At 41.0% G+C, this 16,290-nt stretch overlaps 1 protein-coding gene across 1 annotated transcript in view; it reads left to right on the top strand.

The window, feature by feature from the left end:
* Positions 1 to 15,884: 15,884 nt before the first annotated feature.
* LOC109480056 (neuropeptide FF receptor 2-like) overlaps positions 15,885 to 16,290 on the top strand; it is a 35,139-nt gene continuing 34,733 nt past the window's right edge. The window contains exon 1 of the mRNA XM_019782204.1: positions 15,885 to 16,188. Coding sequence (XP_019637763.1) covers positions 15,885 to 16,188 — 304 coding nt within the window. The remainder of the gene's footprint in view (positions 16,189 to 16,290) is intronic.

The following is a 16,290-nucleotide window of genomic DNA, read 5'->3' as shown; positions in this document are numbered from 1 at the left end:
GATTGCGCGCTAACGTTATCAGTATAACAGAAAGTCCGTGACGGATTGGAAAATTATCGTTCATGATTTATCTCGGCTTGTAGATGATAATGGTGAAATATCTTTACAATTCAAACCACAGATTATATCGCGAACACACATTTATGGCATTGCTAAAGTTAACATAATTTGTTGATGCTCAATATGTATGAGACAATTGTATTCTTTATCATTAGATTTAACATGATTTAGAAGTAGCGTATTTAGGATCAGTTCATTCAGTAGCTGTTTTATTGTTCATCAGAACCAATCGATAGATAGTGTTGCCAGAGAAAGCTTTATCAAACTGTTCTGTTTTGAGATATATCAGATGGCAGTTTATCACACTGTCCTCCATTTTGACTAAGAATTACAATTACATGTATGTGAACTTGTGACATGATAGGAAAGTATAGAATAGGTAATAATGAAGCAACAGCCGCTGGCAATATTGTGTTTATGAATCGAAACTCTTCTAAATGTAGGTAATACGTCTTCTCTGTGTGCTGATCAGGACAGACAATTGCCAATTGCATAACAGCACATTGTGTATTTTTCTTTTCAATCTGGTTTTGAATCCATCAAATTTTCCTTCACTGATCAGACACATCAATGAATAATACCAGCCCAGAAGAGAACAAGAAATAGCCATGCCTTCAAGTACCAGAGTTACTAACCAAGGATTGAGGTGTTCAAGAATTCATTCTTTCCTAGAACTATCGCAGAGTGGAACTCAATGTCACCAAGTACAGTAGGGACATTGTCATTAGATAGCTTTAAACAATGTCTAGAGTTAGAAGTTCAAGGGTTACATGTAACAAGTCGATCGGTGTAATATAGCCAGCTGTCGCCGCGCCGAGTGCCTGCGAAGCTGGTCTGTTACGGCGAAAGGCGGTTATACCGGCTATACAGATACAGATACGCCTTACGGTAATTTTTGGAAGCCGGTTTGAAGGACTAATCTTGTCAATTTTACTTTGTATTCACGGCAATTGCCAAATTGCAAAGACATCGTCACCTTCACGCATATAGTGTCGCGAAACTCCTTCCGGGAGCTTATTACCTTCATCCACACTTCCCTTTCATACGAGACGGGTTACTGCCGAACTTGTAACGTTCTGAAGTAATTGGTTTTGACGCAGTAATATCATACACGTTTGCATGGCGGTACACGTACATACGGCAACCTGAGGTTTATTTGATGGGTTATTTGAGGTGATGGTCTAATCGCATTTTGTGTCCACACAAGGATGACACATTCTCCTGGTATTCCTATAGAATCATAAAGTTGCAGCAGGTTAAAGCTACAAGAAGGGGGTATAGTAAATTTGCCATTAACCAATGCCTTCAAATCTCATGCCAAAGTGTAAGTCTTTGAACGACCGTCGATGAACCAAATATTCGACAAACGAATATAGGTTTGCTGTCTACTAAATCAGACTATTGCGTCGTGTATCCTATATTCTAATCATGAAATCAAACGTCACAAAAATTTTGGTTTGGTCACTTTTTGCGTAAAGAACCTTTTAGAGGGTCCGAAAAGTACACTCAGTTCTGACAAGATTCATACGAACAAAACACTATTGGAAATGATAACTAACGTTCCCGAAACCACAGTAGATATAGGCAATAACACCTCTTTAAGAACATCACACCTCTCTCTGATCGCTTGTCCCTGATTACTTGTTGAATGAATGAATGTTTTATTGAATGAATGAATGGTTTATTCAAACTGGGAGACTCCCTCACAGCCAATCGGCTGAATTGCAGATTCCATTACACATTTTTATAAGTATCATTCAATTATAATACAATATAAAACAAATCATTTACCTGTTTGAAAGCAATTCGATTGTATCATGGCTTAAAATTTCGTGTGTCAGTTACAGATGATTAAAAATGATCAAAATAATTAATACATAATGCACATAAGTAATTTACAATCAGTACGACTTACAGGGCTTAACGTTAACTCATTCCTCACATAAATCAAAAAGCATATTTTCCTTTGTTCAATTTCTCTGATACAATAAAGCTATTTATTCATTTAATAGTCGGATTAGGTACGGTATCGTGGAGTTGTTGCAGATGAACACGCTGACAAGAGGGAGCAACGCGCAGACTCCAGTTAACACGTGCTCTTCTAGATACATGAGATTCATCTTGTCACGTTTACAAGTCGAAGAGAGAAGAATAATATCTTCTCCGGGATCCGTGGCCCCAATCTCGCCAAAGAAATTGAAAGCTTCACGCATGGTTTGCTGTAATTTCGTCCGGGAGCGCGTCCCAGTAAACCACTCCAACTTTTTCTTAAGAAGAAGCGATTTACTATAAAGCTTGTATCGTGTCTGACAAATTGGCTCTAGCGCAGGCAGATATACCGCGTGATCTTGTCATTTCATCCTCTGGTGGTCTTTATCATACATCATAACGTCAAACCGCGGAATATGTATAGAGATAATAAAACCACGCGTAGAGAACCTGCAACAACTTAATCCACTTGATATATGTTCTAACACGGACAAAATAGGCCACAGCAAGTAAATTTTATGGATGACATTCTCGCAAATCTAATGCGAGCAGGCGAAAAACAACGCGGGCCGAAAAAAACAGGTTCCTACATTCTCAAATTTTGACTCAATAATTGTACAAATGGTTTTGATTCAGTGAAAACATCACATATACACAGCCAGTATCACATATCACTGCATCAAAGTAAAAAGCAGAACATTGAATCAGAGTCTTTCCTTGTCTCCTGTCTTCATAGTTATCTGCCATTCACGTTCCGGCATGGCAACAGACATGTTTGCCCATTTTCGGCATGTTAACCACTGTCAAAAGGTAATAAAATTTCTTGTTTTTTCCCCCCCAAAATCAGGAGAAAATCAATGAGCGCGCTGATGTCATCCATACAAATTACTTTTTTTTTATTCATCAAAACATGAAAACATAACAAAGACAGTGTGACGCTGCACTCAAGTTTGCAACTTATATTAACAGCGCCACACAACAAAAAAGTACAATTAACTTTTAAATATACAAAGTTGACATATCTGTGCGCCGTAGTTCCACCACCCCAAGACATTAAAATGTTAAATTAAATGTTAACAAAACTATTTGAAAGATAAGATTACGTGGTAACCTCCTATATCTCATTGGCGGAAAAACATCCGCCAATCAGAGCTAGGAGGAGAATTTAGGCCCATTAACACTTACGTAGTATTTGGACTTCTATATCTAATTGACTGTTAGAAACAGTCAAGCAGAGCTAGAAGCGCTTGGTATCTCCAATGTAAATCTGAGTGAGTTGCATCGTTTTAAAGTTGTACATAGAGGGTACAAATTACTTGCTGTGGCCTAATTGTCAGTCTGAGAACGGTCTGCTGCCGCAGTGTTGAGGGTAATACCTCTGTGTTGGATATAGAATCCCGTTTTGCGTAATCAAGACATGTGACAAAGTGGAGGGGGTCCAAGGGGTCCCCCTGAAGGACGCCAGTGTTAATACTGTTTTCCTTCAGGAGTGATAACAACAGCAGTGGTGTCCTTATACATAAGTCTAACAGCATTGAAAACATTCAGCAAAATCCCTTATGGCTCCAAAGTCTGAAACATTTTGTGGAAATTCATCGAATGAATAGCTTTGCGGAAGTCGATGAACATATAAAAAAAAAATTAACGGCTCTCGGTGGCAAGTGTGCTAATGTTGACACATCGGCGCACCAAATCCGTGGTGTGTTTTTGCATGGCACAAAGTTAGACAGTTTAGCCGAAGAGGCTCGGTGGGCGTCACTCCGCCGTATAAGGAAGAAAGTCGTGTAAAGTGCCTTTCCCAAGGGCACAACGTTGGGCCACGATAAGTATTGAACCCGGGATTTAAAAAAAGCAGTTCTTATGAAAATATAAACTGTTCTCCACCTCAAAATTTGACTCACCAGAAATTTTCGACTGAATCACTCAGTCTTCCTCAGCTATCTGACCCAAATGCTGTGGACACGTGATTTTTCCCACGTGTGACGTCAGCAAAGGGTCAAAGGTTGTCTGAAGTCGATATCGCCCCCCGTCCCCGTGGGAAAAATCACGTGTCCACAGCATTTGGGTCAGATAGCTGAGGAAGACTGAGTGATTCAGTCGAAAATTTCTGGTGAGTCAAATTTTGAGTTGGAGATCAGTTTAAGTTTTTCATAATGTAATTTGCCAACTCAGATGAACTTTCATGCAAAAGCAGTTCTTAGTATGATCATATTAAGAACTGTTTTTTTTTCAAGTTTCGCAACTATTCCACAATGCACCTGAGCACAAGAATGTGAGAAGTGGTTGGTCGTGCTTGACGGAAGCCATTTTTCTTTGTACGTAAGGCCACACCAAGTAAATTTTATGGATGACGTCCTTTGGAGACCCTAAGTCTAATGCGAGAGGGCGAAAAAAAACAAGTAGGGCCCTAAAAAACAAGATGCCTAGATTAGAAATATACTAAGAGACGACAAATGTTAGGACACAAATTGAATGAGATGACACAGTGTAACAATCAAGAAGTCTTTTATTCATCATCAAAACAGCAATAAATCAGGTGGAACAGTGGAAAGTGAAAAATTTTCTAAGATTGACAGGATGGTAATAGATACTTAGACACACGCGTTACGGGTTTCACGTCAATCCGACGATTTGCGGCACTGTCGTGACTCTTTGGTCATAATTACAGGAAGCGGAATTTCTTTTTTTTTTTCTAGGAACAGACCAAGATCAATGCGCGCGCGGACGTCATCCATAAAATTTACTTGGTGTGGCCTAACACTTGACGGCAATGACAGCATGGATACTGTTCAGTACGCAACGGTCGTAAAAAGATTAGAATCATTTTGTGACAAGGAAATATCCATATAATTGTCTGGTTGACGCAAGTCCCTTTTCATAGGGATAGGGATAATTTCAGACATCCTTTCCTCTGTGCGATTTTGAAAAAAAAATGCAAGAAGGGTTTTTAGTCATATGAGACATCTCCCAAAACGATGGAGGAAAATCCAAGCTTGGAGCTTTACCATGTTTTGGTTGCAAGGAAGAAGGTATCATGATCAAACGTATTCATTTTATGTATTGTTCATATGATATCTTTGAGCATTTTATCCCAGGCTACGATCAGCTGCGTCAACCGGTGCAATAGCTCAATTGGTAGAGTGCTCGCTTTGTAACCGGGAGGTCGTGAGTTCAAACCCCGGCCGGGTCATACCAAAGACTTTAAAAATGGTACACACTTCTTTCTCTGCTCAGCACTCAGCACATATGAGAACGAGTGTGGGAAGGTCAAACACACAGCACTACCAGCGGACTAGCCCCCTGCTGTAGTGCCTTTTTTATTCCAACATGTAATCACCAGACGTGGTGACGGCACACTCAAGTTTTTTAAACTTATATTAATGCCGCTACCAACACAGGGGACAAATACATGACAGGACAATGCTCATCTTGTGCCCTTGGGAAAGGCACTTTACACGACTTTCCTCACTTCGCTCAGGTGAAAATGAGTATTGCTGTAGTGTGTTGCACAACTGTGTGTCGCCCAAGGGCTACAGAAATGGAGATGGGCACCACCCTACGCTCTGCATAAGGGCACGGGAGACCTTTCCTTTCCTACGATCAGCTGCGACCTTACCATTGCCAACTTCAACCTTCACCTCCGATGTCGTGTGAGCGTGTTTGTTGAAGCTTATCACGCAATAACATGCGCTTTTCAAATACGAATCAGTGACTGTCTACACGCGGGATGTAACGTGTTAGCGTGATTGCGTTTTCCTGGAATCGCGTTAGGCTCGGCAAAGTCGTTTCACGGCGTAAGACACAATTTCTTCCGCGACAGAGGTCCGTGGTAGTGCGCGGTAGGGCCACACCGACTTAATTTTATGGATGACATCCACGCGCGCATTGATTTTCGTCTGTGCTCAAAAAAAAAAAAAACACGTCATCCGAGGCTCTGGCCTGGATAGTCCATGGTAGCTTGCTATATAGCGACAGTACGGAGCCGGTGGTAACTCTGGAGGATGGCACCCAGGCTACCAAAGCTCCACGACTCAAGACCTCAGTACATACGTACAGTGTCGATTCATAAATTCCGCAAAAAGCCAGCATATGCCGACTTGTCGTATATGTCGCTATGTTCTGCCGCAGTTCTGCCGCAAATTCACACTACCAGCTTTGCCTTTGTATTCCTGTGGTTTAGTAGCATTTTTATTTTTGGCCGGATTTTTATTTTATTCGCCCGCGCGCACTAGTTTGGGGGTCTTCAGAGGATGTCATCCATAAAATTAAGAGGGTATGGCCTAGAAAAAAAGGGAGGAAATGGTTTAAAGGGTTCAGGTTTGAGTTCGCATTTCTCATAATCTGCTGAAAAATGACGTTATCATGACATGACATTGAATAATCTGCAATACGTGTGGCGTAACGACAGAGCGTTTGGCTCGGGACCAAGAGGTCCCGAGTTCGAATCCTGCCATGCCAACGATTCTTGGGAGAGGCACTTTTCCAGGAATTGCACAAAAATCAGTATGTCTGCAGTCCTTTAAGGACGGATTTCTATCTGGCTGGAGGCAAAAGATAAATAGCTTTAAAAAACTTGAAATATACTCCAAAAAAAAAGAACTTTCACATCGAGAACTATCTTCTATCTGTTCAAAACAAATCCTTTATAGTTAATACCACAAAATTAAGAATCGGAGCACACTGCCTAGAGATTGAAATAGGCAGACACAATAATATACCAGCCAGTCAGAGATTATGTCCTACGTGCAAAGATGGAGTTGAAGACGAATATCATTTTCTGATGACATGCCCCACATACGACGAAGAGAGACACAAATTAATGCAGATGATCCGATGTAAGACTACTAAAACATTACCCAACACATCTAGAGAGACGTTCCATGTATTTATGTCATATCCAGACATATTTTCTGTATATAAATGGCGTCGGGTGGTGTAGTGGATAGAGCAATCGACTATGAACCGGGAGACCCGGGTTCGATTCCGAGTCGTACCCGGGACATGTCTGAACATGCGCCCCGACGTTGTGTCCTTGGGAAAGGCACTTTACACGACTTTCCTCACTCCACCCAGGTGTGAATGGGTACCTAACTTCGGTTGGGGAAAGTCGTATTGAGGTCACCTTGTGGCGCCGAATGGCAGCCGCACAGACCCTTGCGACAAATATGTGTATCATGTGTATTATTTGATTGTTGTAATTGTTGTAATTTGTATTGATTATGTGATACCCTGCATCAATTCAGCCGTATACAGGCTGCGACTGCACGGGTACTGTTTGGACAATAAAAACCATTTATTTTTTTATATAGGTCAATACATTTATAATGCCATGCAAAAAAGACATCTTAGTATAGCTGTATAAGTAGAGTCACTGAATTTTTATCAACTACATGTATATAGTATAGCGTTTTGTAGCATTTGTATGTAGAATCTTAACATTCCTGGCAAGTAACTTAGTATACACTCTGTTTAGTAGCCATAGAACATGTTTAGTATAATTAGGTATAATTGCTCGCTGTACCCTTCATGTGTATAGTTTAGCGTAATGTAAAATGTACATGTAGAGTCAAAATATGCTCTAGCCAGTAGTTATTTATAATACTCTGTCAGATACAATGTCCGTTGACCATATATATAGCATTATGTTAGAAACATACCAACTAGTAATCTTACTTTTTGCCATACATGGTACCCGTGACAATCGTTGTGCAATAAACTTTGACTTTTGACTTTTTCATGCATAATAATAAGTTGAAAATAAACTTGAGTTAGCCATTGCATGTCTTGTAAAAAATCATAATCTGCCATATCATGGCATTGAATACGCGGAGTGTTATGTTAGACCAAGTGTCCCGGAATGAGAAGCGGAATTTGGCACCGCTACTACTAATAACGTTCTGACCGGTCTCTCGTGACCTGTTCTGATCCCGGCCAAATTCCCGGCCGGGTGTTGATTGAACCCGGCGACCCGCAAGGACCCCACCGGGCCCGCCGAAACCAGCCGGACCAAGCTAAAGCTCACGACTTACCAGCCACAGGAAGAGCACTGAGGAACGGTCACAACATCCCAGTTCCCTATGCAAGAACCAAACGACTGCAGCAGTCTTTCCTGTATTGCGCCATCAGACTTTACAATAACTCACCTTCAATATAAACTGAACCTGACTTGACTGGATGCAATCAGCATGGATATTATGTATGTTTTAACTACTTTGTATATATCTTTGTATATACCTTATTTAGATGTCCATGTATTGTCTCTCAACTTTTTTATGTGACAAATGGTACTCAATTCAGGGGGTAGTAGTTATTCTCCCACTGCTGATGTACATTTGAAATAGTGCAATAAAGAAAGAAATTGATTAATTAATTATTTATCTTTTAAGTTGGGTGGGAAGGTCTGGAGGACGAATGTGCGCGAAGATGCCACGCGTCAAAGAAGGACCAATAACTCTAGTCTCCACCAGACTTCTTTTGCAGGCTGAATAAATCGTAGAAATTGGCCTTGGCAGGCAAATGGAGCTTCTCTGGCCAATTAATACCCTTTTTAGGCCGATTTATTCAGCCTGCAAAAGAAGTCTGGTGGATACTACAAGAACTCGTACTCTTGCTTTATTATTTTGTGTTTTAACTTTTTTTATTTGGATCAAAGAAAACAAAATACAGTCATAGCGGTTGTGTAACTCAAGTAATCAAACTTATCAACGTCACTACTAGAACATTTAAGTACAGAACATAAGAATAAGGTGAAATTAAGGTGCAAACTTATAAGAAAATATGAGAGACGTACATGTTTTAAATTTGAGCTCGAATTTCGATTTGTAAAGAAACTGTACTAATCTGTTTTAACGAAGTTATGTCACAATCGTTTGAGTCTGACTGACTCAGGAAATAGGGATCTGGACCCATTTTTGCGATGCAAAATCTCAGTCACGTATTTTAAAATCGATTCGGAAGTTCTGCTAGTTAGCACGGCCTGGCACAGTTGAACTACTAGTACTGGTTGCGTAATACATACATATGGGATTCCGAGAAAAAACATTTGCCAAGTCATTATACTTGACTTTGACCAGATGTGCCTTCCTGTATCCTGTGTTCCAATGATTAGGCGTAAAAGGGTCATCTTTTCTTGGAAAGAGACTGCAGTATTTTCCTAATGCCTTGCACTTGGATGTGAGTATACAATACAACCCATTTGGGCAACAGAAATCTTTTGGTACATAAGTTAAAAGGCTAAGTAAACACACAAAAGAGAACACTTAGGATCGTTAAGTGGTATGGCAAAGAAGACTATAATCTTGGACAAAAGCTGGCAAAGATGAACAAAGAAACGAAAGCCGCAGTCATGCTATATTTAGGATGTGCACTCTAAGGCCACACCGATTTAATTTTATGGATGACATCCTCCGAAGACCCCCAAACTAGTGCGCGCGGGCGAATTAAAAAAAAAAAAATTACGGCCAAAAATAAAAATGCTACTAAACCGCAGGAATACAAAGCTGGTATTGTGAATTTGTGGCAATACTTAGCGGCATATACGACAAGTCGGCACATGCTGGCGTTTTGCGAAATTTATGAATCGGTACTGTGCTTATGAGTTTTTGAGTCGTGTAGTTTCGAATTCGATAGCCTGGGTGCTCGGCTCCGTATTGTCGCTAACTACCATGGACTACCCAGGACTGGAGCCAGGCCAGAGCCTCGGAGGACGAGATCTTTTTCTTTTTGAGGGCGACAGGCAAAAGTCAATGCGCGCGCGGATGTCATCCATAAAATTAAGATGGTGTGGCCTAACTCTTTTACGGCCGTTCGAAGAAATCGGCGAGTGTATGGATTTGGGTCCACACTAGATGTAGTAGCGTGCTGCGAAACAAGTATTGATTTTTTTTCACCCGAACTCTTTTGTACATCGGTCCTCTCTGGCAATGACATATCCCTTAAACACCGATAAACATCTGTAATGCTTAGTGTGCGACTTTAATGGATTGCTGACCTTCTAAAGCTTAAATGTCTCGGGCAAGAGTCACGAGTGAAAATACATGCCCACCAGAGTTTTTTTTTTATTATTCCAACATGTAATCACGGCACCCTCAAGTTTTTTCAACTTATATTAATGCCGCCACCAACACAGGGGATCCCGGACGACTAAATGACAGGACAATACTCATTTTCACCTTAGTGAAGTGAGGAAAGTGCCTTTCCCAAGGGCACAAGATCGGTGGCATGTCAGGACTCGAACCCGGGACATCTAGGTTCCGAGTCGCGCACTCTGCCGCTACGCCATACGACCCCACCTACCAGAATTATCAACCAAGGATTGAGGTGTTCAAAATCTCATAGAAAATATCGCAGACTGGAACTCGCTGTCACGAAGTACAGTAGGAGCATTGTCACTAGATAGCTTTAAACACTGTTTAGAGTTTGATGTTCAAGGGTTCGGTGTAACAGGTCGTTCGGTGTAATGTAGCCAGCTGCCACCGCGCCGCGTGTGCCTGTGAAGCTTGTGTGTTACGCCGAAGGGTGGTTATACAGATACAGATGCAGATGGTCTTGGACAGTAATTGTTGCATGTCGACTGAATTTCTTGGACAGTAAGTCAGTTTTTGTCGATTTCGAATCAAGTCTGGTTGTGAAGATCATAGATCTCATCCGAAGATCCTCACCTCACCTCACCTCAGCAGTCCTATGGCTGTCCGGTGTCCAGCCGTAGAGGCAATACATTTTTCAGAGCACTATAAGAGATTCGAAGATCATAGTAAGAAAATTAAATCAAATTAAGCTATGATGTCCCGAAATAATCTTTCATTTCATTTAGTGGGGTCGTGTGGCGTAGCGGCAGAGTGCTCGACTCGGAACCTAGAGGTCCCGGGTTCGAGTCCTGACATGCCACCGATCTTGTGCCCTTGGGAAAGGCACTTTACACGACTTTCCTCACTTCGCTCAGGTGAAAATGAGTATTGTATTGTCCCCTGTGTTGGTGGCGGCATTAATATAAGTTGAAAAACGTCAGTGTGCCGTCACCACGTCTTGTGATTACATGTTGGAAATAATAATAAAAAAATAATCTTTCATTCGTTCATGTTCAGGTCTTTAGCTAGTAGATTGTAAACGATTTGGATTTAACATAAACGTAACTTTGACAGTTTTCTCTGCTTGTTATTACTTTTATTTATTTACCTCAGGCTCCCACTTGTCGATATAACACAGAATACCAGCCGAACTCCAGCCGACTTTGCTTTGAACTACTCCTAACCATGTTTGTGGGGCGTTCGACTAGTGTTGGGGAGGCCAAATTCGTGAACGTGTGACAGGGGCTTTGGTGATTTTTTTTACTTCATCGGTCACCAAAAAAATAAGGCTCATGGGAGCCACTTAAAATGTTTTGGGTTACAGTACAGCCAGCGAGGACAGATGTTTGTTGACCTCAGACTTGAAATGTTTAAGGTTATACTCATAGGGGAAGCAATCACGAGGTAGTTTATTCCAATTTTAAAGTGATGTTGTTCTTGGATTTGTTAGGGATTCAAACCCAGAACCTCTAGATCATTAATCTATAAACATTAAAGCCACAAGAGCTGATGAGATGATCCATGAGGCATTTGAGGTTTGTTGCAGATCACCAGAAAGAATCGACCGCGGTTTCTACAGAAAAAACATTTGGAGAATGAAGCGAATAGCCAAACCCATTAAGCTAAACTCTAGGGAGAGGCATTTAAGCTTGCTAAAAGCTTATAGCCTCTACCTCAATACCACGGTAGAACTGAGAACAGACAACTGCCATGGACGTGATCGATGTGTAGGATGTAGAATTGTCAAGATAAGCGACAACTGGGATAAATGCTGGACGAACATTAGCAAACAGAATACATGCATACGTCTAGACATAAGAATGACAAATACAGAAATGAGCGAAACGTTGCTTCAAAATCCCTTCGGAATTATTATGTATCCATAGTCCAATTATAAACAAAATATTTGGCTTAGACAAAAGCCACCATTTTACATGAGACAGAAACTTTGCTTCAAAATCTCTTTGGAATCATTTTTTGTATCCACAGTCCAATTTACAAACAAAATGATTGGCATTGCAAAGCCACCATTTTACACGAAGTGCAATGTCATCCCAGTGCTATGAAAGTTGCATACACAGCACGAAAACAGACATTTAAGCAAACTTTCCGCAATATGTAAAGAGGTATCAAAGATGGGAAAATATTTAAGTTGACTTTACGACTTCGTGAAGGCCACTGAAAGGCAAATTCCGCCTTTCCGTCACCTTTCAGTGCGCTTAAATGCGACGTAAATATATACAGACATTTAAGCAAACTTTCCGCAATATGTAAAGAAGTATTAAAGGTGGGAAAATATTTCAGTTGACTTTACGACTTCGTAAAGGCCTCTGAAAGTCAAATGTTCCGTTTCGTAGCTTGTTTTTTTAAGGCCATGTTGATTTGATTATATGGATGACATCCGCGCGCGCATAAATTTTCGGCCGTTTCCAAAAAATAAAGTTTTCAACCATGCTGCAAATCGTTCAAAAAGATGCAAAAATGAGCAAATATATACCGTAAGTTGCCAAAAAATATTCGAAAACGATACCATTGTCGTAGAATGCCAAAATCAAACGAAAAAGACGAAAATGTACAGAAATAAATTTAAAGATTAGATTATTCACCATACCATACTCTTTGTCATTTGTTTAACCTTCATAATCACCTAGATTTCATAATGAAAGAAACTTTTTTTTTGCCAAACTTTTTTTATTCGCACGCTCGCATCAGTTTTGGGGTTCCCAGAGGATGTCATCCATATAATCAAATCAACATGGCCTAACGTCTAACTATGTGGCACTTGACGAGCAAGCTATTCCCACTTGGTCATAGCTTCTTTTGAGAGTCAGTGCATACGGGATGATCCTCCTGCTTCTTTCGTTTGACAGGAAATGGCTCACACTGAAAGGCCCCGTCTTCTCTGGAGAATAGATATTCAGATTGCATCTCTGTTCGTTGACAGATGCTTAATCAGTTTTTCTCTAGGCTTCGGCTGAATGACAAGTCACAGGAAACAACTTGACAAGTTTGAACCATTTCAGATTCATGGCACACAGTTGACTACGTTTAATGCTGACCTTAGCTCAACCATACCTTCTTTGTAGATGCATTGAGATAGAGTCTGCCACTCGGGACAGTGCAGGACGTTGAAGTCCTTTGAACTCTTGCGGAAGTTAGATACCAGTTCAAGGCCATTGACAACTCGATCGATTAAATCTTTGCGTGAGGCTCCTGTCATATGGCTTGGTCACAACCCGCCGTACGTGCTTCTGCGTGCTGTCTACGTGCAAAAACGTGGGCAAACGTAGGGCATCCGTGCGTGGTGAGTACCGCCTTCGTACGGAATCCTACGGATTTGGGAGCACGCAGACACGTAGAACTTTAAGTGCCAGACGTGGCGTGCAGACCACACTATTACACCTTGCGCAACCGTGCGAGTGACGTGCGTCGACGCCACTCCTTCCCTACGTTTTCAGAAAAAACGTAGCAGACGTAGCCTCCCAAAAAAACGTACGGACAAAAAGCACGCACGGCGGGTTGTGACCAGGACTATACTGAGCCAAATATGGCCCCTCGAACACTGCTGAACTGTCCCTAACCATGGCTAGGATTATGTCTGGAGCAAGGTCGGCTACTGTTCGACTGCACCAGCCGAATGTTTAAAATTGTTTAAAACATCCGGGTGTGGACGGGAGGTTCGACTTTGGTTGGCTTGACGGCGTTTTCTTCTGTTACAGTGTGCTTAAACAATCTACTGCATCAAAATCATATTCATGACAACTCACGACTAATGTTACCGTGCCATAATACACGGTACTAGTGCGATATTTGCTTCGAACACTGATTTCAAAGTTTCCATTTCTATATCTAGATAATTCAATCTGTTTTCTATGTTGCATCTTGCATCCTTTTTATTCTACTCACGAAGTAATTTTAGTAAGCGCCATCCATATGTCTTCCTGCTGTGGCGACCTCCTTCAGCATGATGAAGAGTACTCCTGAATTTGAAGATTATACGTGATCCTTCATTTATTCGTACCGGTGCAATAGCTCAATTGGTAGAGTGCTCGCTTTGTAACCGGGAGGTCGTCAGTTCAAACCCCGGCCGGGTCATACCAAAGACTTTAAAAATGGTACAAACTTCTTTCTCTGCTTAGCACTCAGCACATAGGAGAAAGAGTGTGGGAAGGTCAAACACACAGCATGCACTACCAGCGGACTAGCCCCCTGCTGTAGTGCATTGCACAACTGTGTGTCGCCCAAGGGCTACAGAAATGGATATGGCACCACCCTACGCTCTACATAAGGGCACGGGAGACCTTTCCTTTTCCCTCCTTCATTTCTAAATCTAGATGCTGCTGCCAGCTCTTGATGATGCCTCTTGTTGATAGCCTCACTTGATTTATTCTACTCAACAAGTAGTGTTCAATTAGTGCTCTACTTATCTCTGGTGCTTGGTGCTCGATGCGTTATAAGATGTCCATCATCAGCGATGTAAAATCGTCTATGAGTACCTTTCTGGATCCCGTACGTATATTATTGATATGATATGAATCTTTTTTGCCCAGATGGGCTAAATGCACAAGAGGACATGCAGTATGCAAAACATGAGTATTACATACTGAAACGCTACATTCTAATGCTAGGAATCTATACATTACAACAATACTATATACTACCTATCATCTACTATATTTTGCACACATAATTACTGCTACATGTAGAGAAGAATCCTCACTTTGTCTTAATTATATTAAAAGACAACCAATACAATTTCAGGGAAGTAAAAAAAGTCAATTCTTTTAATGTAGTAAGATGAATCCCTATCTCATAACATACTGATATCTTTGTGAGGCAAAAATCTGAAATCAGTTGATCAGTTTTGTATCTTAGGCTGGCTTTAGTTACTTAACGGTGATCCCTCCCCCTAAGAAATAAAGACGCCTCATGTAGCTTGTTTTATGGACTGTGCACACGCTTCAAGTGGAACTGCAGGGGGGTTTCTGGCGAAACCCTTCAGAGCAGATTATTTCACATACTATATCAGGAACAATGTATTTTTATGACTTTTGGTATGTTGGTAGCTTAGACAGAGATCTACACTATTAGATACAGATTATGCAAATGATTACTTCATTTGCATAATTAATGAGGAAATTCTGTAATTCCAGTGTTTTACATCATGGGACTTTGATACATGTCATGTTTATAATCTATGGCAGGTAGAACATCAATAGATACCAATTATGCAAATATGGACCTAATTTGCATAATTAATGTAAAGATTCTATGACTCCTTAGTGGTAAATGATGGGAATTTCATATTTGGGACATGTGTAAGTTAATCAAAAATTAACATCATGATGCATCTATTTTGTTAAGTAGAGGTCATTTGCATAATTAAGGAAAAGAAATTAGATTTACATATCAAGCCCATATTTCATGTAGGTATGAGATCTCGGAACTCTTGTTTTAATTGTTTTACCACCCTAAAATTGCATTGGGTGTCCTATTTAAACTAAAACGGGCTATTTTCTTCCAAACGTGACTAACATACTTCTCTGTATACATTTTCACATGTAATAGAAGATTGACTGCTCTAATGTACATCCCCCAGAGTTCTTTGCGCGAGCGTTATAAGATAGTAGCCGCGTTAGACTTTACCTTCAGACTCTTCAGATGACCACAGCTCCAACATAAGCGTTTTTCTCTCCCTAAAACTTTCATCGTTTAGACTTTCATTTTGTGTTCAGCTAAAAGAAAATGGACATGACACCAAACGCGAACATGTCCTGGTTAAATCTGTCGTGCGAGGATGATTTTGTTTGTCCCAACAGAAGCTCGAACTCGACCGTAGTGCCGCCGTGGAGCAGTTACCAGCACGACACCCCGGTCACCGTTCTGTACATACTAGTCTACAGTCTGGTCTTCATCCTCTGTGTGCTCGGTAATCTCGCAGTTTGCTGCGTGGTGGCCAAAACCAGGCAGCTGCACACCGCTACGTTCTACTTCATCTTTAACCTGGCTGTCGCGGACCTGCTAGTGGCGTTGTTCTGTATGCCCTTCACACTAGTGGCGCACATTCTTGTGGGTAAGTCGGAAAATTTTCCTTCACATTTTATGTAATGCTGAGGTCACAATTCCCACAAGGGGCCCGGCCGGGCAGCTTTTGGGAACGAAAAGTACGATATAA

Source organism: Branchiostoma belcheri, unplaced genomic scaffold, assembly GCF_001625305.1.
Source record: "Branchiostoma belcheri isolate BF01 breed outbred unplaced genomic scaffold, Haploidv18h27 scaffold5, whole genome shotgun sequence".
Lineage (NCBI taxonomy): Eukaryota > Metazoa > Chordata > Leptocardii > Amphioxiformes > Branchiostomatidae > Branchiostoma > Branchiostoma belcheri.
The sequence above is the reverse complement of the archived record's forward strand: the minus strand, read 5'-3'. Positions and strand labels throughout refer to the sequence as shown.